Here is a 25,590-nt window from a genome sequence, read left to right on the forward strand (position 1 = left end):
TTGTCTATTGTTGTGACTTAGAGGAAGATCAAATCACATTTCTTCACCAATTTATGCAGAAATCCAGGTAATTCCAAAGGGTTCACATACTTTTTTTTGCAACTGTACAGCATGGTCAACCAAGTTAATGTTTCCATTATTTTCAAACTACTAAACAACTATTGATTTACTGTTTAGGCAACATGCAAGAGAGTAGGATGGCATTGTCATTTCTCAACATGTTGTTTCTATTTGCACGAACGCACGCACTCACACACACACACACACACAAAAATCAGAACCATGGACAGCCACATCATATTTAGCTAAATTGTTTTTGGTATCTCAAAAAAATCCGGAGCTGCTTCCACTATTCCAGCACCATTTCAACTTTAACATGTCAACATCATCAAATCCCCTATGCTTAGTCTAATAGTGACAACTACAAGATGCCAAAAACAATTTAGTCCAATCAATGTTAGCTAAATATGATGTGGCTGTCCATGGTTCTGATTTGTGTGTGTGTGTGTGTGTGTGTGTGAGTGCGTGCGTTCGCGCAAATAGAAACAACATGTTGAGAAATGACAATGCCATCCTACTCTCTTGCATGTTGCCTAAACAGTCCATCACTCTGTCATACAGTACACACTTGTATTTGTTGTTGTCCTTGGCTACCTGAGCGAGTCTAACTTCCTTTTGTGGGCAACATTAGCTGGTTAACATTAGCCTTCTGCAGCTAGCTACATATTGAACTTCCATCCTCTTAGTCCAGGGGCACAATGAATGCATTTATGGTTGGATCAGAATTACCATTATAATCACTGGTCAGTACAGAGAATTAAATAAAAAGTCAAAATCCCTATCTCCATCCATGGCTAATTTAGGAAAGCGCCAATTTTAGCTAGTTAGCTAGTCACCTAACGACAACAACAGAAGGAGATGCAACAATTCAAGTTGTGTCTGTCAATTACGTATTGTTCTCAATGTGATGTGATAGGAGTGAAGATAAATCCAAACTGTCTTCCGTGCTCCAGGACCATTCACAGCTGAACTCAGTTTAGCTCAACACCGATAGGCTATTATTTGATTTAAAAAAGTATAAAGGGAGGCCAAAGACTCGCTGGCTTCCCTTGCATTCAATGCTACAGGTGGCAACAATGTCATAGTCTTTTTGACCAGACAGCATCAGAGATATGGCCTACGCATACAGAGACAGAGGGTGGCTGTTTCGCTTGCTCTGATGCTTTCTCTGGTGAGAAGCCTTCAGCCTCTTGCAAATTGAGGGGAAATTATCAAAACACAGAGGGACGAAATATACATTGTTTTATATGTTTTTTTTATTGTTACACTTTTGGGGGAAGCCGGGCTGCCCTTGGCATCCATGAATACACACCACTGAAGTTAGATGAAGCTCAGGGAAAGGTTAGACACGAGGAGCTCCACCCAATCTGTCAATTCTTTCCGTGTGCTCATCAGCAGCAGCAACACCTTCATCATAGTCTTTATTTCCAACCTTTTTCCTGCTGAAAGATTCCTGACCAGAGGGTTAAATTAAATTACACTCCAACTGATAGGTTGTCCACAGTACACATCCATTCTGCTATACAACAGCATATTGCTTTAGTGGCCTGTGGTGTCGTTGCTCTCTAAGTGATTCCAGCTTCTCTGGCCACTGCTGTGGATATTGTCATCCACCATGAGGTCGACTGACTTGATTTCCCAATGTTTAAATATCCAGATTGAACATCTGTAACAAAGAGAAATGCTTGCATCTTACTTTCAGATTGCCATACAGCACAAACGGGCCAACACAGGGGTGTTGGCCCGTTTGTGCTGTATGGTAGTTACTGAACTACTGTTCAGTAACTACTGTACAACGGTACAGACCTATTACATAGCATTTCACAGTAAGGTTGTATTTGGCGCATGTGAGAAACAAGATTTGATTTGATATAGACATTTTCAACTATACAGTATACCATTTAGCATAATCTCAGTTAACCCAGAACTAAAGTCTTGCATAATTGGTCAGCTGCTCAATTAAGTTCTGGGTCCATAAGTGTTAAGAGAAGAGATTAAGAGATGCTAGAACAAGGAGCGGAACCGAAAACGAGGAGCTCCGTCCTCTCTCTTTACAAGTTACAGGCAAGTAAGTCTATGGGCTGAATGTCCTCTCCCCTTCCGAAATGTGAAAAATGCTATACACCTGAAGAATCGTGATTTGTCCAAATAACCAGTTACAAAAACTATGGCTGCTTGTTATCAATTGGTGCCCATAGTATGAAGACAGATCTATGGTCCCATTTATGTTTACGTAGTCTCTCCACGAGAGATTATATTGCTTCCAGCTGTCACGCCTGACCTTAGAGAGCCTTTTTTATGTCTCTATTTGGTTTGGTCAGGGTGTGATTTTGGTGGGCATTCTATGATCGTTATTTCTAGGTTTTGTGTTACTATGTTTTGGCCGGGTATGGTTCTCAATCAGGGACAGCTGTCTATCGTTGTCCCTGATTGGGAATCATACTTAGGCAGCCTGTTTTGCCACTTTAGGTTGTAGGATGTTGCTTTTGTTAGCTCTGTGTAGCCCTCAAGACGTTACATTCGTTGTTCTTTTGTTGTTTTGTTTGGTGTTCGTTTTTTTAAATTAAGTAGCATGAACACGTACAACGCTGCACCTTGGTCTCATCCTTCTGACGAGCGTAACAGAACATCCCACCACAAACAGACCAAGCAACATGGTAAGGAGGACTGAACATGGGGGGACATCCTAGACGGCAAAGTATACTTGACGTGGGAGGAGATCCTGGCCGAAAGGGATCACCTCCCATGGGAACAGGTGGAAGCAGCTAGGAAGGCGGAGGCAGCTAGATAGGGGGCCCAGCGTTACGAGGGGACATGGCTAGCACAGAAGCCCGAGAAGCCACCCCCCCCAACAAATGGGGGGGGGGGGGGGTGCACACGAGGGGATTGGCTGAGTCAGGTTGGAGACCTGAGTCAAGTCCTCGTGCTTACCGTGGGGAGAGTGTGACTAGTCAGGCCCCATGTTATGTGGCTCTGCGCAGTGTGTCTCCAGTGCGCACTCATAGCCCTGGTGCGCTATATTCCAGCTTCCCGCATCGGCCAGGCTAGAGTGGGCATCCAGCCAGGACGGATGATGCCGGCTCAGCGCATCTGGCCTCCAGTGCGTCTCTTCAGTCCAGGATATCCTGCGCCGGCTCTGCGCACTGTGTCTCCGGTGCGTGTCCACAGCCCAGTATGTCGTGTGCCAGCACCCCGCAGTTGCCGGGCTAGGGTGAGCATCCAGCCAGGAAGGGTGGTGCCAGCTCTACGCTCCAGACTTCCAGTGCGCCTCCTCGGCCCAGTATATCCAGTAATGATCCATGGCACGAAGCCTCCAGTGATAAGTAATGGCACGAAGCCTCCAGCGACGGTCTCCAGTCCGGAGCCTCCAGCGACGGTCTCCAGTCCGGAGCCTCCAGCGACGGTCCCCAGTCCGGAGCCTCCAGCGACGGTCCCCAGTCCGGGGCCCGCAGCGAGGGTCCCCAGTCCGGGGCCCGCAACGAGGGTTCCCAGTCCGTGGCCCGCAACGAGGGTCCCCAGTCCGGGGCCCGCGGCGAGGATCCCCAGTCCGGGGTCGGCGACGAGGGTCCCCGCACCAGAGGCGCCACCAAAGTGGGGTGAGCTAGAGGTGGAGCGGGGTCTACGTCCCGCACCAGAGCCACCACCGCGGATAGATGCCCACCCACCCTCCCCTATAGTTTCAGGTTTTGCTGCCGGAGTCCGCACCTTTTGGGGGGTCTGTCATGCTTTATATGTCTCTATTTGGTTTGGTCAGGGTGTGATTTGGGTGGGCATTCAATGTTCGTTATTTCTAGGTTTTGTGTTTTTATGTTTTGGCTGGCTATGGTTCTCAATCACGGACAGCTGTCTATCGTTGTCTCTGATTGGGAATCATACTTAGGCAGCCTGTTTTGCCACTTTAGGTTGTGGGATGTTGTTTTTGTTAGCTCTGTGTAGCCCTCAAGACGTTACGTTCGTTGTTCTTTTTTTTTTTGGTGTTCGTGTTTTATAATAAAGAAGCATGAACACGTACCACGCTGCACCTTGGTCTCATCCTTCCGACGAGCGTTACACCAGCCCTGTTTTGTAGATGTTGCCGGGGGGATATTTCCTAGCATGAAAGAAGCAGATACATAGGAGTGATGTTGTTTAACTTTTCTCAACCTGACTTATTCCTCTGAAATGAGAGAGATTAATAGGTGTCTGTTTGTAGAAAACAGCAACCAGAATGCCATTGAGAACCTGTAAATTGGACCGGTTCAGCTTTCTGACTTGATGAGTGGAATGTTTGCTACGTGCCAACCGGCTCAGAGAGAGGGCATAGTGTGTGGTAATAGCCACAATGCAGGAGGCTCTAGAAAAAAAAATACTATTTTCTTTCAGGAACACATAGAGATTTACCAGACAAATGATAGAAGAGAGGCAGAGTCAGTGGCTTTAACAAGATGGGGGACGGGGTGAGTGTGTGTATGTGGCAGGACAGTGTTGTATATTGTAAACGGTTTAATCATGAAGAAAATGACATGATATGTTGTGTGGTTAGGGATTGTAAATATGGACAATACATATGGTTTGGGATATCATGTGTGGTTTACCACTTATTTTTGGGACATTTGTAATAACGTAATCACATTTTTGCATTATCATTTTTCATATTAGTATTATAATCATTACTATGGACAGAGGAACTCAAAGCAACCACCATGATTTAGACTGAGTTTGATAATGAATATTTATTTTGGCTCTCATAACATTCTATAACCCCAGGACCTGAGGGAGAAAAGGATGAAAATACGCCTGCAGAGCATTGATTGATTCACTATCTGGTCCGTAGATGAAGATTAAGATGTCAAATGATATTCTGTCAGAGAAACGCCTGTTAATGGTGTTTTCGCCCTCGGAGTTCAATGCGGGCGAGGGCTTGATTTGTTGTATCTCTTATAAAATTACAAAGAGGAGACAGAGTTCTGCTGTCAGGCGCTTCAACAACACAAACAGGTTAATCAACGCTAGCAGGTCGCTGGGAATAAACCCAAATCGAGACCATAATTCTTCATTTTTTATTTTTTTTGCTGTCAGCTGCAGCTCTCTAGGAGAGCAGTTTAGAGGAGCTAAATTACCCATCAGGTAATGGAGAGAGACAGAGAGAGAGGGAACAAGAGGGAGAGAGAGGGAGCGAGTGGGAGAGGGAGAGAGAGAGGGAAAGAGAGAGGGAGAGAGAGAGAGAGGGATAGAGAGAGGGAAAGAGATGGAGAGAGAGGGAAAGAGAGAGGGAGAGAGGGAGAGAGAGGGAAAGAGCGAGGGAGAAAGATGGAAAGAGAGAGAGAGAGACAAGAAGAGAGCGGGAGACAGTGTGAGAGTGAGAGTCACAACATCATGATCTCCTACTGTATCTGGGCCAAAACCAGCTTCTTTACCATTTTTTCTTCCCTTGCTTCCTTCCTTTCTATAAATGAGAGAGAGAAAGAGAGGTAGCTCAGATGCAAAATGTACCCCTCCCAGGAAAATGCAGGAAGCAATTTAATGTTGCTCACATCTGCAAGCAATTCAGCAGAATAGTATATTAGCTGTGAGTGAGTTACGGCCGCGACGTGTTGGACGCTCTGACAGACGCTGCTAAGGAAGGGATGAAGAAGGGCATGGGGAGTGGTTCCTAGGTCAGAGTTCAGCCAGCATTAATGGCTTAAGTGAACCCCCTAGATCACAGAACGCTGAAGGGAGCATATTTTTAGAATATAGAGAATCTGTGGAACGATTCTTATCTGAGAGGAGGAGGGATGAAAGCCAATATCAGAGAAGCGAGGGAGGGGAGAGGAAAGAGTGGAGAGGGAGGGGAGAGGAGGGAGGAGAGAGGGATGAGTGTGTCGGTGAGATGTGTGTCGAATGGGAAACTGGTTGGTGTCATAACTCAGGTGGAGATTGGTCTGGGTGTGTACTACGTGGGGGGAGGAGTAAGTTATGTTGCTCATATGACTTGTTGGACTACACAGAAAAACGTGATCCATCACTACTATGTCCTATGGGCAAGGATGAAATTAGTTCTCAGGTGCTGGGTTAAGAGCACAGATCAGAACAGATCTATTACTGTCTGATTGACCTGGCAAGAAGCAGGCCATGGTCAAACACATCAGCCATGCTTACAAATGTCGCAATAATTTGGTACAGCACAACCTATAAAGTGAAACAAGAGACATGACTTGATCATACGTGGTAAACAAACCAATTTCGAAAGGATTGTCTTGGTTTGTCTGACGATGGATGCATGTGATTGAAGAATCCTATGATATTGCATTTGCATAATGCAGCTCATACAGTAGGTAGAGGCACTGTGCTGTGGCAGCAGGTATATCATAAAACTGAGGCATGGATGGTATATGGGTTAATTTACAGTATGCATTCACTGAGTGTACAAAACATTATAAACTCCTGCTCTCTCCATGACATAGACTGACCAGGTGAATCCAGCTGAATGCTATGATCCCTTATTGATGTAACCTGTTAAATCCACTTCAATCATGAAGGGGATAAATGAGACATGGAGTGTGTATGAGAGGTTGAATGGGCAAGACAAAATATTTAAGTGCTTTTGAACGTGGTATGGAAGTAGGTGCCAGGCGAACCGCTTTGTGTCATGAACTGCAACGCTGCTGGGTTTTTCATGCTCAACAGTTTCCCGTGTGTATCAAGAATGGTCCACCACCCAAACGACATCCAGCCAACTTGACACAACTGTGGGAAGCATTGGAGTCAACATGGGCCAGCATCCCTGTGGAACGCATTCGATACCTTGTAGAGTCCATACCCTGACAAATTGAGGCTGTTCTGAGGGAAAGTGGGGGATTACAACTCAATATTAGGAAGGTGTTTATAAAGTTTTGTACACTCAGTGTATACTGTTAAACTCAGGGAGGATTTATAATAGTGACAGAGATGCTGCAGTTCCATTCATAGGGTTAGAAAGAAACCTGGTAATCACTCAGCCTCTTCAGCACTCGGGCATGACCCAACAACATGAAATTATGTGACAGAAACCACAGTCAACACACACAAACCCTTGGACTCAAACACATTATCAGAATTTTGATAGATTGATTATTTTCCCTTCACTTCTTCACTCTCTCCTCTCCTCTCCTCTCCTCTCCTCTCCTCTCCTCTCCTCTTCTCACTGTGATCCTGTTTCATTTACCTCCCAATGTGTCACTGTTCCTATCAATGGAGACTAGCCTATTGAGCTGAGCCTGCCCTCCAGACAGCACGTTACACTCTCTCTCCCTCAAACACCACCAGAGAATGGCCGCCACCCAACTGCTCCCCTGGGGGCAGTCTCTCCTGGCTGCTGCAGTCTCTCCTGGCTGCTGCAGTCTCTCCTGGCTGCTGCAGTCTCTCCTGGCTGCTGCAGTCTCTACTGGCTGCTGCAGTCTCTCCTGGCTGCTGCAGTCTCTCCTGGCTGCTGCAGTCTCTCCTGGCTGCTGCAGTCTCTCCTGGCTGATGCAGTCTCTCCTGGCTGCTGCAGTCTCTCCTGGCTGATGCAGTCTCTCCTGGCTGATGCAGTCTCTCCTGGCTGATGCAGTCTCTCCTGGCTGCTGCTAGGGATCCAGTCACAGAACACATCCACTAATGGCCCAGTCGTGAGAATCCCTGTTTTAAAAAATGAAAAGGAAATGTCAGGCTGGCCAGACTTAGCTAATCAAAGGGGTGAGGTAAGTAATGGAACACTTGTTGATGGGGAGGAAAATATCTAATCAACAAACTAGCATTTCACCACCAATAAATAATCGTTTTTTCTTCTTCAAAACTTCTAGAATCAGGAACCAGAATCAGGAAATCAGGAAAAAACTACACTCAACAAAAATATGAACGCAACATGTTGGTCCCCTGTTCCCGGAGCTGAAATAAAAGATCCCAGAAAAAGTGCACATGCACAAAAAGCTTATTTCTCTTAAACGTTGTGCACAAATTTGTTTACATCCCTTTTAGTGAGCATTTCTCCTTTGCCAAGATAACCCATCCACCTGACAGGTGTGGCATATCAAGAAGCTGATTAAACAACATGATCATTACGCAGGTGCACCTTGTGCTGGGAACAATGAAGGCCACTCTAAAATGTACAGTTTTGTCACACAACACAATACTACAGATGTCTCAAGTTTTGAGGGAGTGTGCAATTGGCATGCTGACTGCAGGAATGTCCAATAGACTTGTTGCCAGTAAATGTAATGTTAAATTCTCTACCATAAGCCGCCTCCAACGTCATTTTAGAGAATTTGGCAGTACGTCGAACCGGCCTCACAACTGCAGTCCATGTGTAACCACGCCAGCCTAGGACCTTCACATCCGGCTTCTTCTGAGACCAGCCATCCGAAGGATAGCTGATGAAACTGAGGAGTATTTATGTCTGTAATAAAGCTCTTTTGTGGGCTTTATAAACTCATTCTGATTGGCCAGGCCTTGCTCCCCAGTGGGTGAGCATGTGCCCTCCTAGGCCCTCCCATGGCTGCTCCCCTGCACAGTCATGTGAAATCCATAGATTTGTGCCTAATTTATTTATTTCAATTGAATGATTTCCTTATATGAACTGTAACTCAGTAAAATTGTTGAAATTGTGTCATGTTATATTTATATTTTTGCTCAGTATACATCCTCACTCTCGCTTTCTCATTTCTCTCTTTCTATTTCTCACCCATCCTCTCTCCACCTTCTCATCCCTCCACCCTCTCTGCCATCTCTGTACGTAACCTCAGCACCTCTGAGCCAGTAGCATGAGTGATGAATTGGGTTCATATTTGGCACCGGTTGAATTATGTGAGGAAAGAGAGAAAGGCCATTTACCACCTCGGGGGGCGAGTTTATATGCCTTACCCTGCCTCCTACCCTCTCTCCTCTGACCCTCATCCTCCCTCCATCCCTCATCCTCCCTCCATCCATCCCCCAGTACCTCCCATTGTGAGTTGACTATAACAACATTTGGTTAATGTTCCTCTCCTGGGACAGTCTATAATGGTTATCTCCCGGGCCAATCTCAAATGATCCTCTCCCGGGCCAGTCTCTGATCGTCCTCTCCCGGGCCAGTCTAATGGCCCTCTCCCGGGCCAGTGTCGTGACGTGGACTATTCATTAATGTGAAGACTGTTATATTATCAAATCAATTCTCTATGTGTAATTATTACGTAATTAAACTAATCATGTAAACATGACTATAATTAGGAACCATGGGAAGATGTTGTTTAAAGAGTTTCTATTTCCCAAATTGAACTCTCTTCAGATATTTTCATATCTGATCAATTACAGTCACTTATTACTATAGTATTACCTCATCAGTCATTCTGAACGTCGTCATTTCTTGTAGTCTGCACGAACCCTACTTTATTGATGAATCAGCAATACACAAATTGGCTCAAATATTTATTTTCTAATTAAACAATTACAGAATACACAACTACACACTAACATTATACAGTAAATAGTCTCTAGAAGACCATCAAAACAAGTTTGGTTATAACACGGTGGTGAATTCAGAGAGAGTAGGGGGGAGGAAGGGAGACAAAGGAGTTACTCTATTGGACATTGGAAAGCTACGCTCACGAAAATACAAAATCTTAAGCACTCTAATAACCGCTCATTCGGAAAAAGAGAATGCAATTTATACATTTACGATTGAGCTGTCCTTGATCGTCCACCAGAGATCACCATGTCCTTAGGTAGAGCTCCTGGTCATGGTAAGAATGGTTCATTCGACGTACCCTTTACAGTAGTTCTTAGAGTTGATCTCGTTAGAATGCATCAGAGGTTGTCAGTGTTTTTATCCTAGGTTACGTACATTTTCAGCTGCAGACTGATAACACGACGTCTAGGATTTGCTTCATCTGTAGTGAGCGATAGTTTCAGAGTTTATAATTGTATAATTATAATTGTATATAATTGTTTTACAACATTTGGCTGACACCTCAGTCTGCTTGGTCAATAGAGTGGAAGATTTCTCCATCATTTGTAACGTATTCAGCTGGCCCTGCACGTAACTGGTCTAATGTGTTGTGGGAAAAAGTGCATTCAATTACATTTGGCATAATGTCTGTGCTCACGTGGGCATGGTTACTGACTGGATAAACTTTACATGAAAGATTATTTTCTCATTTAGAAGACTAAAGTCACATCTCCATCTTTTCAAAAGTATTCTGATACTTAATCATTCATTTTATACAACATTCAGATGCAGACCTCATCACGGAGAAGTGTAGACAAACAGAGATACTGTTGTGGTTCTACTGTCTTTCATGATGTCACAACATAACAATGAATTCGACATGAGGGTTCTTTTAGTCTCCACTGACCATTTCCACATTCTCTAAAATGTAAATATTGTATTTGGTAGGAGTTTTGGCGGGAGAATATCCTTTGTTCTACTAAGGTCTCTCCCTCCATACTGCTTGGCAAGGGAAGGTGTTTACGACACCTGGCCTCTCCCAGGCCAGTCTAATCCTGCCTCTCCCAGGCCAGTCTAATGGGTACTCTCCCAGGCCAGTCTAATGGGTCCTCTCCCAGGCCAGTCTAATCCGTCCTCTCCCAGGCCAGTCTAATGGGTCCTCACCCGGGCCAGTCTAATGGGTACTCTCCCAGGCCAGTCTAATGGGTCCTCTCCCAGGCCAGTCTAATGGGTCCTCTCCCAGGCCAGTCTAATGAGTACTCTCCCGGGCCACTCTAATGGGTCCTCTCCCGGGCCAGTCTAATGGGTCCTCTCCCGGGCCAGTCTAATTGGTCCTCTCCCAGGCCAGTCTAATAGGTCCTCTCCCAGGCCAGTCTAATGGGTCCTCACCCGGGCCAGTCTAATCCGTCCTCTCCCAGGCCAGTCTAATGGGTACTCTCCCAGGCCAGTCTAATGGGTCCTCTCCCGGGCCAGTCTAATGGGTCCTCTCCCAGGCCAGTCTAATCCGTCCTCTCCCAGGCCAGTCTAATGGGTACTCTCCCAGGCCAGTCTAATGGGTCCTCTCCCAGGCCAGTCTAATCCGTCCTCTCCCAGGCCAGTCTAATGGGTCGTCACCCGGGCCAGTCTAATGGGTACTCTCCCAGGCCAGTCTACTGGGTCCTCTCCCAGGCCAGTCTAATGGGTCCTCTCCCAGGCCAGTCTAATGAGTACTCTCCCGGGCCACTCTAATGGGTCCTCTCCCGGGCCAGTCTAATGGGTCCTCTCCCGGGCCAGTCTAATGGGTCCTCTCCCAGGCCAGTCTAATAGGTCCTCTCCCAGGCCAGTCTAATGGGTCCTCACCCGGGCCAGTCTAATCCGTCCTCTCCCAAGCCAGTCTAATGGGTACTCTCCCAGGCCAGTCTAATGGGTCCTCTCCCGGGCCAGTCTAATGGGACCTCTCCCAGGCCAGTCTAATCCGTCCTCTCCCAGGCCAGTCTAATGGGTACTCTCCCAGGCCAGTCTAATGGGTCCTCTCCCAGGCCAGTCTAATCCGTCCTCTCCCAGGCTAGTCTAGGGTCCTTTCCCGGGCCAGTCTAATGGGTCCTCTCCCGGGCCAGTCTAATGGGCCCTCTCCAGGGCCAGTCTAATGGGTCCTCTCCCAGTCCAGTCTAATGGGTCCTCTCCCAGGCCAGTCTAATGGGTCCTCTCCCGGGCCAGTCTAATGGGTCCTCTCCCAGGCCAGTCTAATGGGTCCTCTCCCGGGCCAGTCTAATGGGTCCTCTCCCAGGCCAGTCTAATGGGTCCTCTCCCAGGCCAGTCTAATAGGTCCTCTCCCAGGCCAGTCTAATGGGTCCTCACCCGGGCCAGTCTAATCCGTCCTCTCCCAGGCCAGTCTAATGGGTACTCTCCCAGGCCAGTCTAATGGGTCCTCTCCCGGGCCAGTCTAATGGGTCCTCTCCCGGGCCAGTCTAATTGGTCCTCTCCCAGGCCAGTCTAATAGGTCCTCTCCCAGGCTAGTCTAGGGTCCTTTCCCGGGCCAGTCTAATGGGTCCTCTCCCGGGCCAGTCTAATGGGCCCTCTCCCGGGCCAGTCTAATGGGTCCTCTCCCAGGCCAGTCTAATGGGACCTCTCCCAGGCCAGTCTAATGGGTCCTCTCCCGGGCCAGTCTAATGGGTCCTCTCCCAGGCCAGTCTAATGGGTCCTCTCCCGGGCCAGTCTAATGGGTCCTCTCCCAGGCCAGTCTAATGGGTCCTCTCCCAGGCCAGTCTAATAGGTCCTCTCCCAGGCCAGTCTAATGGGTCCTCACCCGGGCCAGTCTAATCCGTCCTCTCCCAGGCCAGTCTAATGGGTACTCTCCCAGGCCAGTCTAATGGGTCCTCTCCCGGGCCAGTCTAATGGGTCCTCTCCCGGGCCAGTCTAATTGGTCCTCTCCCAGGCCAGTCTAATAGGTCCTCTCCCAGGCTAGTCTAGGGTCCTTTCCCGGGCCAGTCTAATGGGTCCTCTCCCGGGCCAGTCTAATGGGCCCTCTCCCGGGCCAGTCTAATGGGTCCTCTCCCAGGCCAGTCTAATGGGTCCTCTCCCGGGCCAGTCTAATGGGTCCTCTCCCAGGCCAGTCTAATGGGTCCTCTCCCGGGCCAGTCTAATGGGTCCTCTCCCAGGCCAGTCTAATGGGTCCTCTCCCAGGCCAGTCTAATGGGTCCTCTCCAGGTTGTGTGTTTCTCTTTCTGTTTTTATTCTATTCTTTCTTTCCTGAAAGAAACATGGAATGCTGAGTTACTTGTTATTTTGTGTGTGTGTGTGTGTGTGTGTGTGTGTGTGTGTGTGTGTGTGTGTGTGTGTGTGTGTGTGTGTGTGTGTGTGTGTGTGTGTGTGTGCATGCTATCTCTCCATTTTCTGCAAACTCAGACTGGGTCACAGAAGATTGGGAAACCAGAGTAATCCTAGCGAATTAGAAACAACATGGCTCTGGGGAGGTGTTAGTTATTCAGCGGGCTAGCAGGGTTAGCAGGGCTAGCTGGCCAGGAATGCTCTGTAGAGAGCATTGGATGTTATTCTGGTTTAACCCATCCCATCATCCTAACAATCAAGCTGGATTCAAAGGCTCTGGATGACCTCATTAAGGCCAGCTGGAGACCCAACACACTGGCTATAAATGCTAACAAAATGGTAATGCGATGCGAGGATTGAGGAGTCTAACCCGCTAATGTGACACTAGTTAGCTAATGCAACATGAGGATGCTTGCTAGCTAATACAAGGCTGTTATAGCGATTGAGGGGGAACAGCTAGAGTGGGTCCTGAACCAGAAACCTTATTCATATGTGTGAGTCTGTCATTACTAGCTGTGTCGTGCTTGACCAAAGCATGACAACAACCAGAGGCCCTAAGCATGTTTTCTCTCCCAAACAATGAACAGAGATGGTTCAAACACAACCTGTAGGTTAGAGCTGCAGGAGGCGATGGGAAGTAGGATCATACCATTATAATCATTTTACAGTAGATGTAATGAAAAGTGCTGTATACTGTAAATCTAACTGCAATACGTCTAAATAATTACGTTATTGCCATGTCGAATCTCTACAATATTGTCAAACAAATATTAGTTATAGGATTTGTAACCCTGTCATCTGCCTTGTGCTTGTTCATCTTCTGATGAGGATTTGGAAGTATCAAAGCTGGCCATGGAAGCCTTCAAATGACTTTGAATTTACGATAGAAATCAACTGAAGGGAAATAATTGCCAAAGCCGCTTTGACTGGCTTCATTTACTCACAGCTTTGACTCTTTTTTCAGCTACATATACAGAAACTATGTCATAAAAGTAATGATAATAATGTTGCATAATAATACCCAATAATATATTAACTCTTTACACTCGTGAGAATTGGCTAATATGGATAAGGCTAAATGTAAATGTTTTTTAATAGAATAAATTTGAAAAGCATACGCATAAACATGGTAGCATTTGAATTGAAACGGAACAGAATGGAAATAATGGGAAAGGGATTAGACCAACGGAGAGTATACAACAGTTTACCTGACACAAGACAGAATCAAAACATTACACTGTGTCACGCCCTTTTTATGTCTCTATTTGGTTTGGTCAGGGTGTGATTTGGGGTGTGTATTCTATGTTCTTTAGTTCTATTATTTGTATTTCTATGTTTTGGCCAGATAGGGTTCTCAACCAGGGACAGCTGTCTATCATTGTCTCTGATTGAGAACCATACTTAGGTAGCTCTTTTTCCCACCTGTCTTTGTGGGAGGTTAACTTTGTTTGTGGCACATAGCCCTTAAGCTTCACGGTTGTTTGGCATTGTTTATTGTTTTTGTCGGCGTCATTTTGAAATAAAGGAATATGTACGCCCACCACGCTGAGCCTTGGTCTACTTCATTCAACAGCCGTGACACACTGTTTATTGTATGTGCATTTTACATTTACTGTGCTTTTTGCTTCATTTGTTGAAAACTAAATCACAAAAACTGTCCATTATAAATCACAATCTGGGTCAGGTAAGCATCATTTGAATGCCTGTTATATTTCCAACATGACTAGCTAAGTTATAAAATATGACATTACAGTGTTAGGCTTTCACAATGCAATTCAGGGAAACAGATTATAATTGTAGTGCGCATTAAAAGGAGTCATGAGTCCATTCAGATGTGTGTGCCGCGGCAAATTTTCTTCACAATGGGCACACATAGGCTCATTCTGTTCAGAACAACCCAGGGTATGACACCATGTCATCTGGTAACTGTACATCTAACAGGCTAATTCTGTTCAGAACAACCCAGGGTATGACGTCATGTCATCTGGTAACTGTACATCTAACAGGCTCATTCTGTTCAGAACAACCCAGGGTATGACACCATGTCATCTGGTAACTGTACATCTAACAGGCTCATTCTGTTCAGAACAACCCAGGGTATGACACCATGTCATCTGGTAACTGTACATCTAACAGGCTCATTCTGTTCAGAACAACCCAGGGTATGACGTCATGTCATCTGATAACTGTACATCTAACAGGCTCATTCTGTTCAGAGCAACCCAGGGTATGACGTCATGTCATCTGGTAACTGTACATCTAACAGGCTCATTCTGTTCAGAACAACCCAGGGTATGACACCATGTCATCTGGTAACTGTACATCTAACAGGCTCATTCTGTTCAGAACAACCCAGGGTATGACACCGTCATCTGATAACTGTACATCTAACAGACTCATTCTGTTCAGAACAACCCAGGGTATGACACCATGTCATCTGGTAACTGTACATCTAACAGGCTCATTCTGTTCAGAACAACCCAGGGTATGACGTCATGTCATCTGGTAACTGTACATCTAACAGGCTCATTCTGTTCAGAACAACCCAGGGTATGACACCATGTCATCTGGTAACTGTACATCTAACAGGCTCATTCTGTTCAGAACAACCCAGGGTATGACACCATGTCATCTGGTAACTGTACATCTTACAGGCTCATTCTGTTCAGAACAACCCAGGGTATGACATCATGTCATCTGGTAACTGTACAGCTAACAGGCTCATTCTGTTCAGAACAATCCAGGGTATGACATCATGTCATCTGGTAACTGTACAGCTAACAGGCTCATTCTGTTCAGAACAACCCAGGGTATGACACCATGCCATCTGGTAACTGTACATCTAACAGGCTCATTCTGTTCAGAACAACCCAGGGTATGACGTCATGTCATCTGGTAACTGTACATCTAACAGGCTCATTCTGTTCAGAATAACCCAGGGTATGACATCATGTCATCTGGTAACTGTACAGCTAACATGCTCATTCTGTTCAGAACAACCCAGGGTATGACACCATGCCATCTGGTAACTGTACATCTAACAGGCTCATTCTGTTCAGAACAACCCAGGGTATGACACCATGTCATCTGGTAACTGTACATCTAACAGGCTCATTCTGTTCAGAACAACCCAGGGTATGACGTCATGTCATCTGGTAACTGTACATCTAACAGGCTCATTCTGTTCAGAACAACCCAGGGTATGACGCCATGTCATCTGGTAACTGTACATCTAACAGGCTAATTCTGTTCAGAACAACCCAGGGTATGACACCATGTCATCTGGTAACTGTACAGCTAACAGGCTAATTCTGTTCAGAACAACCCAGGGTATGACACCATGTCATCTGGTAACTGTACATCTAACAGGCTCATTCTGTTCAGAACAACCCAGGGTATGACACCATGTCATCTGGTAACTGTACATCTAACAGGCTCATTCTGTTCAGAACAACCCAGGGTATGACACCATGTCATCTGGTAACTGTACATCTAACAGGCTCATTCTGTTCAGAACAACCCAGGGTATGACGCCATGTCATCTGGTAACTGTACATCTAACAGGCTAATTCTGTTCAGAACAACCCAGGGTATGACATCATGTAATCTGGTAACTGTACATCTAACAGGCTCATTCTGTTCAGAACAACCCAGGGTATGACATCATGTCATCTGGTAACTGTACAGCTAACAGGCTCATTCTGTTCAGAACAACCCAGGGTATGACACCATGTCATCTGGTAACTGTACATCTAACAGGCTCATTCTGTTCAGAACAACCCAGGGTATGACACCATGTCATCTGGTAACTGTACATCTAACAGGCTCATTCTGTTCAGAACAACCCAGGGTATGACATCATGTCATCTGGTAACTGTACATCTAACAGGCTCATTCTGTTCAGAACAACCCAGGGTATGACATCATGTCATCTGGTAACTGTACATCTAACAGGCTAATTCTTTTCAGAACAACCCAGGGTATGACACCATGTCATCTGGTAACTGTACAGCTAACAGGCTCATTCTGTTCAGAACAACCCAGGGTATGACACCATGTCATCTGGTAACTGTACATCTAACAGGCTAATTCTGTTCAGAACAACCCATCTTATAATTGTACATCAAATATAGTGAGCATATGACACTATATGATATGGAAATGTGAAGCTCACATTTGGCTTGCTTGTATGATATCAGAGTGGTGTTTAGTAATAATCCTCAATGTCTTTCAAAATACATTGTTTTTCCATCTTTCAAAATGCATCGCTCTGAGTCCTCTTCATTTACAGATTTTCCCTCACTCAGACAACAAAAAGTTTCCCAATTACCGAGGGGACGGGGGCAACTTGTTGTTGTGCGATGTGTTCAAGTTCAGAACGGCTGTCAGTCAAAACCCATACAGCGATGTGAAGCGCAGAGCCAGAGATCTAACGTCATGTATAGCACGTTACTGTATAGCCACTGCGTTGCAATTTAGGCAATTATCATTGTCCAAATCTGCCATTTTCCGCCCGTGTATGGTACGAGTGTGAAGGGCTACCTGACTTAGTTTTTCCCCTTTCCAAAGACAATGTTGCCACGTTTTTATCCATTGTTGTGTTTCGTATTGTGCGTAACCCACTGGGCAAAAACTGGTTGAATCAATGTTGTTTCTATATAATTTCAACAACAAAAATCTATGTCATGACTTTGAAGCAACATGGAAAACTGATTGGATTTGAAAAAAGTAATCAACATAAGATTTTAAAAAATGTCACCCACATTTTTTCCGACATCCAATAACATGGTGACATTTTTTGTTGATGTCACATTAAAGAATTATGTTATTTTCTTACAAATTTTGATGCTGCACGTATTGCCAATATACATTGATTTAATTATGTCATATGCTTTACGCCTACTCCTACTCTACTTTTTAGTGTTCAACTTTTTTCCTTATAATTTTACAATCTGCATCAAACCAGTTGTCGTCTGTGGTCTTTTTTGTTTCATTTTTTATTCATTTCAATTGTGCTTTTTTTGCGGTTTGCCTGAATATATTGTTCATGTTCTTTACTGCTAGATTGATGCTTTCTTTACTGTGAGTGAATGTGCTATCCAGAAAGCTAAGAGTGTTTGGATATTTTGATTATTGGTTGCTTTCTGGTATTCTTCTGTAGTGTTTTGGGCCCATCTGTCTGAATTTCTGATGTGGTACAGCTTACTGGGCTGTGAACGTGTGGTTGTTTCCGTGTCTGTTCTTTTGAGGAACAACGTAATTTGGCTGTGATCAGACAGAGGTGATAGTGGCTTGACAGTGAATGAGCTGAGAGAGAAAGGTTCAATGTCTGTAATCATATAGTCTACTGTGCTGTAGATGAATCTCTTCAAAGAGTCCCCCCGTAACCTACCATTGACAAAGTACAGACCCAGGCTTTGACAAACCTACAACAGATCACTTCCATTTTTGTTGATGTGGTCTCTCTCTCTCTCTTTCTTTAATCTGGTTTTGATGTTTTCAGCTCTCTGTTTCTCCTTCCTTCTTGTAGTGTGACACTGTCAGCTCATCAGCTGAATGTAAACGTGTGTAGGAGGAGAGCGGAACTCACATTGAGCCGATGAAGGAGGGAATAAAATAAAATAAGCAGTGACACCTTACCGAACTTTGCCTGCTCTCCCTCGCCTGCTCACTGGCTCACTCCCTGTGTCTCTCTGTATCTTTCACTCCCTCTCTCTCAGACACACACACATGCATGAACACACACACACACAGCGCCCTGCTGACTCCAGATGTCTTATATTCATCATCATCCTTGTGGGTGGAGTTGAGTCAGGGCTATCCACACCAACCACTTAACTCACACTACAGATCAAACGTGATGAGCTTGATGAAAGTGGCAGAAAACACTGCATTTGGGATTTAAAAGCTATTTTCCGCCCACACAAACAGAAAATAATAGAGAAAATATGCAGTACCATCTGTCCTAATACTGGAGATTACAAACAAATGACTTATTTACCTCTAACCACAGCTATGGAAGGATGGAGTTGACATAGTACTTTTTCATCTATCAAGACATTTCATAACTGCGATCCTGATAGAAAGTGGACAAGGAAAGGAAATTTCCTTGCCATGGTTTAGTGTTAAATATGTTTTGGTTGGAAAGGTGTGTGACATTGTAATAAAGGGAAGATTCAGCTGAACCACATTACTTCCTAGTAGCAGCTCTTCATTCTCTGGGCTTGTTGAGGACCCCTTAGCTCTCAGAGCCCGAACCGTCCGCGCCAGTACCCTGTTTATTTTGGGTCACCATGCAGGGCAGGGACAGCTTATTGTTTTTGTCAGGCACTAAAATCAACACCTGCTATTCCGGTGCCCATCAAGCCTAAGCCACGACTGGTGCCTTTGAAGGGCAGAGGCACTGGAAAGTATGCCCCAGAAACAGAGGGCCAGGTTGGGTTACTCCTCAGAGCGATGTCCCCTGGTTGGTAACGGCTGGTCCCCTCAGTACACTGCATAACGCAGTGTAAAATTCAAAGGAACCAGAATCCAATTAGGCAAGAACAAACGGGTGGGTTCAGGGTGGATTAAATTAGACATTGACTAGACACTGTAATGTTATCTGGAAAACATATTTCCTTTAGCGTTTACATTTGGTTGAGTTGTCAACTAACGTGAAGTTAACTTCTTGAGAATGCAGGGGGTGCTGTTTTCGCATTAGCATAATTTCCTCTACAGATTAAACTGCCTCTTATTCAATTATTGCTGTTACTATATGCATATAATTAATACCATTGGATAGAAAACAATCTATAGTTTCTAAAACCGTTTCAATTTTGTCTCTGAGTGAAACATAAGTCATTTGACAGCACTTTCCCTGAGCAAGAAGAAGATTGCAAGATGTGTATGCTCGCTTCAACGCTCTGCCTATATATGGTCACGCCACCTATGACCCGAAACACACTTCATTCGTCTTCCTCTGGGTGTCAAGAAGACGTCAGAGGAGAAATTTTTTGTTTATCTTGTACTGACGTGAAATAAGACCTATTTCTTTAGCGTGACCGACAACTTCCGGTTCTCTGAAACGCGCGTTTTAGAGGTGCAATTGTCTTTTGTTATGCTGCCGTTACGGATGAAAACTATCTCCGTCTCGAAGTTTGTTTGATACATGTGACCATATCATCTTAATGTATGTTTTTTCAATATAGTTTAATCAGATTATTTGAATTTTTTCGGGAGTTTTGCCGTGTTCCGTTCTGTGAGTTTTTTAACTTCTTGCAACTATAGGGGGTGCTGTTTCAAATTAGCATAATTGTCTCTACAGATTAAACTGCCTAGTACTCAATTCTTGCTCGTACAATATGCATATTATTGTTATTATTGGATAGAAAACACTCTCTAGTTTCTATAGCCGTTTGAATTATGTCTCTGAGTGGAACAGAACTCTTTCTACAGCGAAATCCATGACATGTTTTGCGAAGGTCTGAGAGCGAAGCTCTGATCTCAGTTCAGTTTAAAGGCGTGTGTATATCCTATGGAACGACACGAACTGCACCCGCCTTCCCCTGGATGTCAGTAACCAATGAGAAGTGGAATGGGCTTCCTAGGTAGCTCTCAGAGGTTATAAAAGACCAAGGAGTGAGGTACGCCTTCTTTTCGATGCTGAACATTACGCAGAGAGAGACCTCGGGATGCCATTTTCGAACGCTCAGTAATGAACTTTAGATATATCAGTCTGTAATTTAATTTGATATAGGTGTTAGAAACATCATAACGAAGCTATTTTAAACCGAGTTATATCAGATTATGCGAGTATATTGCTATTTTTCGGAATTTCCTCAGTATTGCGTATTGAGGATTTGGACACGTTGGGGCAAAATAGCTAATGTTAGCAATTGTTAGCTATAGTTAGCTGCTATATCAGAAGTTGAATGCAACGTTTTACAACCAAGCAACGATTCTTTTGGACAAAGTACCACTTGGCCAAGATTCCGATGGAAGCTCGTCGAAAAGTAAGAGCTATTTATGATGTTATTCCATTTTTATGTGGAAAAATGTAAACTCAATAATGGTGAATAGTGACGCCGTTATTGCGGCACTAGTCTGGCTGTAACGCACACTGTATGTCTAGTAACGTTAATTTAAAAAATCTAACTTAGCGGTTGCATTAATAACTAATGCATCTTTCATTTCATGGCCAACCTGTATTTTTTTAGTCAAGTTTATGAATAGTTTTCGATAAAAATAGTTGTATTATCATGATGGCGCCGGGCAGATTTCGTGAGTAGTTGGACAGTATTTCCATTGTGTAAGCACGATTTGTGCCGCTAAATATGTACATTTTCGATCAAACTCTATATGGATTGTGTAATATGATGTTACAGGAGTGTCATCGGAAGAATTCTGAGAAGGTTAGTGAAAAAATTAATATATTTTGGCAATGTTGACGTTATCGCTCTCTTTGGCTAGAATCAATGCTCTGGTAATGTTTGCACATGTGGTATGCTAATATAACGATTTATTGTGTTTTCGCTGTAAGACACTTAGAAAATCTGGAATATTGTCTGTATTCACAGGATCTGTGTCTTTCGATTAGTGTATGCTGTGTATTTTTACGAAATGTTTGATGATTAGTAATTAGGTAATACACGTTGCTCTATGTATTTATTCTAGTCGATTTCTGACGTGGGTGCAATTGTAAACTATGATATCTACCTGAAATATGCACATTTTTCTAACAAAACCTATCCTATACCATAAATATGTTATCAGACTGTCATCTGATGAGGTTTTTTCTTGGTTAGTGACTATCAATATCTTAGTTTAGCCGAATTGGTGATAGCTACTGGTGTTGAGAGAAAATGGTGGACAAAGAAAAAAGGTGTATTTTGCTAACGTGGTTAGCTAATAGATTTACATATTTTGTCTTCCCTGTAAAACATTTAAAAAATCTGAAATGGTGCCTTTATTCACAAGATCTGTATCTTTCATTAGGTGTCTTGGACTTGTGATTGAATGATATTTAGATGCTACTATTTAATTGTGTCGCTATGCTAGCGATGCTACTCAGTGTGGGGGGGTGGGGGGTGCTCCCGGACCCGGGGTAGGTACTCGTGAAAGGTTAACCAGGGGCGGGGCATCACCAGGGTTGCAATCTGAGCCCTGCACTCTTCAATATTTACATCAACGAATTGGCCACTTTTCTAGAAAAATCCTCAGCCCCTAGTGTAAGTCTCCACAATTCAGTGATTAAATGCCTGCTCTTTGCAGATGACCAATGCCTGCTGTCTGTAGCTGGGTGCGTAATTGGCGGCAGAGAAGTCAGGCGCAGGAGAGCAGAACTGGGTAATAACCGGAGATTTATTAAGGAAAACCAACGGCATCCAGAATAACAGGATAAATAGGCACAAAAAATAACCCGTGTATGCTCACGGGGAACGTGCACAACCACTACAATCAACAATTCCACACAAAGATATGGGGGGGAAAGAGGGTTAAATACACAACAAGTAAATGAAGGAATTGAAACCAGGTGTGGAAAGACAAGACAAAACAAATGGAAAATGAAAAGTGGATTGATGATGGCTAGAAGTCCGCCGAACGTCGAGCGCCGCCCAAACAAGGAGAGGACCCGACTTCGGTGGAAGTCGTGACACTGTCACCCACAGCACATGGCCTACAGCAAAGCTTGGACCTGGAAGAGCAGTATTGCCAGACCTGGGCCCTGGCAGTAAAACCCCAAAACACTAAAATTATGATTTTCCAGAGAAGATCCAGACCTCAAGGAATTTGACCAAAGTTTTCAATTGGTACAAAATATATAGAGTACTGCACACTAAAATTACTTAGGTTTAACCTCCTCTAGGGTATGTGGTACGGTACCTCGTCAACAGCCAGTGAAACACAAAGCAAAATGCAGTTCTATATGGCCCTAAATCGACAGTACACCGTCGCTAACTATTTGCCCATGGGAAAACCTTGACAAAGTACAGGCTCAGTGAGCACAGCCTTGCCATTGAGAAGGGTAGACACAGGAAAACCTGCCTCCCTGTAGAGGAAAGGCTGTGCGACCACTGCACAACAGCAGAACCTGACATAGAGCTGCATTTCCTGACAAAATGTAAAAAATATAAAACAATTGTCATTTCCCCAAATTTGAAACCCTTATTCGAGAGAATATACCCTGCACAGCTTTGCCCTGCTCTGCTCAGCTCTGCCCTGTTCTGCCCTGCTCTGCCCTCTTCTGCCATGCCATGCTCTACCCTGTTCTGCCCTGCTTTGCCTTACCATGCTCTGCCCTATTCTGGCCTGTTCTGCTCTTCCGTGCTTTGCTCTGTTCTGCTCTGCTCTAAATTGTTATTAGAGCGACTGCAGACCAAGACTTTGAGACCGATCCAGGAAATATGTGTGTAAATGCTCATTTTAGTGTGTGTGTGTGTGTGTGTGTTGTGTATTCAAAGAGGAGAGGAAAACAGCAAAGGAGAGGGGCCACATCTAGAGAGGGGGATAGATAAATGTATAAATAGTAAGAAAGAGAGCGATAGATCAGGGTAAGGAGATGACAGATCCCAAATGGCGGCCAGGGATACGCTTGACTTCATCTCATCTGCTGGGGAATGATGCTCAGATGACAGAAAATGTTGCCCAGAGGACCCATTACTGGAGGTCTCACAGGAGGCTGTGGTGGAAGGAATTGGGCAGGAAGACTTTTGTCATTTGAGAAGTATATTTGATTTTCTTCTTCTGTGGAGAAAAGTAATAAGATATGAGGTGCAATGTGTAAAAAGGGTAAAGAGGCTCTCTTTCCAACATCAGGTTGAGACATGAGAACACACAATGTATTTTTAACTCTATTTTGTGGTAGTGATGGATGTTACTGTGACACGACCCCTGTTTAACCCTTTTACAGGAGAAACCACCTGGTGCACAGACACCGCACCATCCAGTCACACACACGCACACACACAGTCTCACACAGTCTCACACAGTCACACACAGTCACACACACACACACACACACACACACACACACACACACTGGTCTTCCGCTGCATCAGCACTTAATAAAGTGCAGAAGTTGTCATACTGTTTTTGATTTTCAGAATACATTTTGTTAAGGGGCAAATCCGGTTCCGTACTAATCTTCACCAGGTGCTAGTGGAATCAGAGCTCTGCTTCTCAAGTTTTACTTGAGGTTTTACTCTTGCTTCAATTTGCAATTATTGTCCTAATTTTCCTAGCTGGCTATTTTATAAAGCCATCCTGCGTAAGTGCCCTAACACACACAGACACACACACACACATACACAGACACACACACAATCGAAGATGAAATGTAACACTCTTCTGTGATGATGCAAACTTGTACTGATGTGGCACGCATTTGAGACAAGGAAAATTATGTGTTTGTGTTTTTAAATGTATCAAAATAAGATGTAGTATGTCTAAGGATCCCGTGTTTCTGTGTTTCTGTTCTCCAGCCTCCACCATCGCCGAGAACGGACGAAGAACATGCCTGAAACTCAAAGTCTTTGTCCGACCATCAAGTAAGTCTCTCCAGTTGCAACAGAAACACTGAACCTGTTTAACACTGATGTTGTGTTTTCACTACTCTCAGTGACGCAGGGCAGTGGGTAGCCAAGCGGTTAGAGCATTGGCCCAGTAACCGAAAGGTCTCTGGTTTGAATCCCGATTAGGTGAAAAATCTGTTGATGTGCCGTTAAGCAAGGCACCTACCCTAATTGCTCTGCCTAAGAGTGTCTGCTAAATGCTGAATGCCTTCTGAATGATTCTTGCTCTCTGTTGAACATGTCAGTTTCATATCTCATGACAGCTCCTCTATTGTTAACCAGTGGCTACCATTGTTTCTATCCAAAGACAAGTGAAGGAATGAACGATTTGAAAGAAGTGAATTGCACATGTCTTGTGAATGTTGCCATGAGCTTGGGGCTTGGGACCTTAGTTTTAAGGGGTTGGGGGAGTTTATTATCTCTAATCATCCCTATCATTTCTATTTCTATCTCTAGACAGCTGTGTGAAAACTATAGGTGTACATGACCGTGTTTTTGACGTAAACGACAAAGTAGACAATTCATTAGAACCCCGAGGTTAGTATGGCTTTCTGCATTATTTTATGACCTTATTTTTTAACAAATGCCCTCTTGACCTCTGTCTGTCCCATTGGGACACACACATCCCTCCCCCCTCTCTCTTTATCTATGTTTGTCCACTGATTGACCCATCTGTCCTCTCCCAGCATGGTTGACTGTCATGTTAGAACGCGTTTGCTGCATCTGCTGTGTTGTTGTGTTGCTAGTTGTGTTTTGCTGGTGATGTGGTCTATGTTTGCATGTGTCATACGCACTGCTTGGCTTGGGCAAGAGCTCACCGGAGCTGAGTACTGGCACCTCAACTTTTCTACTGCTTGAGCTCCTGTTCCTCTTATAGAATATTAGCTCAAAAGTATTGTGATGCTCCTGCACCTGTACTGTACCGCCACCCAAAATGAGTACCGGTACCTATTTTAGTCTAAGTCAAGCCCTGGTCATACGTCATACATGGCAGTCGTACCTGGTTAAATCATCATGTCTCATGTCAGAATATAACATTGGCTATTTGTGTCAGAACAAAAATTATGTTTTTGCCTGCTCTACTATAGATCCTAGATTCAATGTACTCCTCTAATTTACTTTAATATATATTTCTCTATTCATACCACATATAATGTAGGCTGTTTCATAACATAGGTTGTCGTACACATAGGTTCACTCTGAAAAACATATTTTACATTCACTTATGTCAATAGAGCCCATTAATGCTGAAGTCTAATGAAATTCAAACCA

General features: G+C 44.4%; 1 protein-coding gene across 2 annotated transcripts in view; it reads left to right on the forward strand.

Moving 5' to 3' along the window:
• Positions 1-25,590, forward strand: part of LOC129826712 (ephrin-A5-like) — a 265,966-nt gene that overhangs the window by 237,209 nt on the left and 3,167 nt on the right. Inside the window, exons 3-4 of one of the 2 annotated variants that reach the window (XM_055887729.1) lie at positions 24,229-24,294; positions 24,775-24,855. In XM_055887729.1, coding sequence (XP_055743704.1) covers positions 24,229-24,294; positions 24,775-24,855 — 147 coding nt within the window. The remainder of the gene's footprint in view (positions 1-24,228; positions 24,295-24,774; positions 24,856-25,590) is intronic. The other variant, XM_055887730.1, reaches the window with a different exon arrangement.

The sequence above is a fragment of the Salvelinus fontinalis genome, chromosome 28, assembly GCF_029448725.1.
Source record: "Salvelinus fontinalis isolate EN_2023a chromosome 28, ASM2944872v1, whole genome shotgun sequence".
Classification (NCBI taxonomy): Eukaryota; Metazoa; Chordata; class Actinopteri; order Salmoniformes; family Salmonidae; genus Salvelinus; species Salvelinus fontinalis.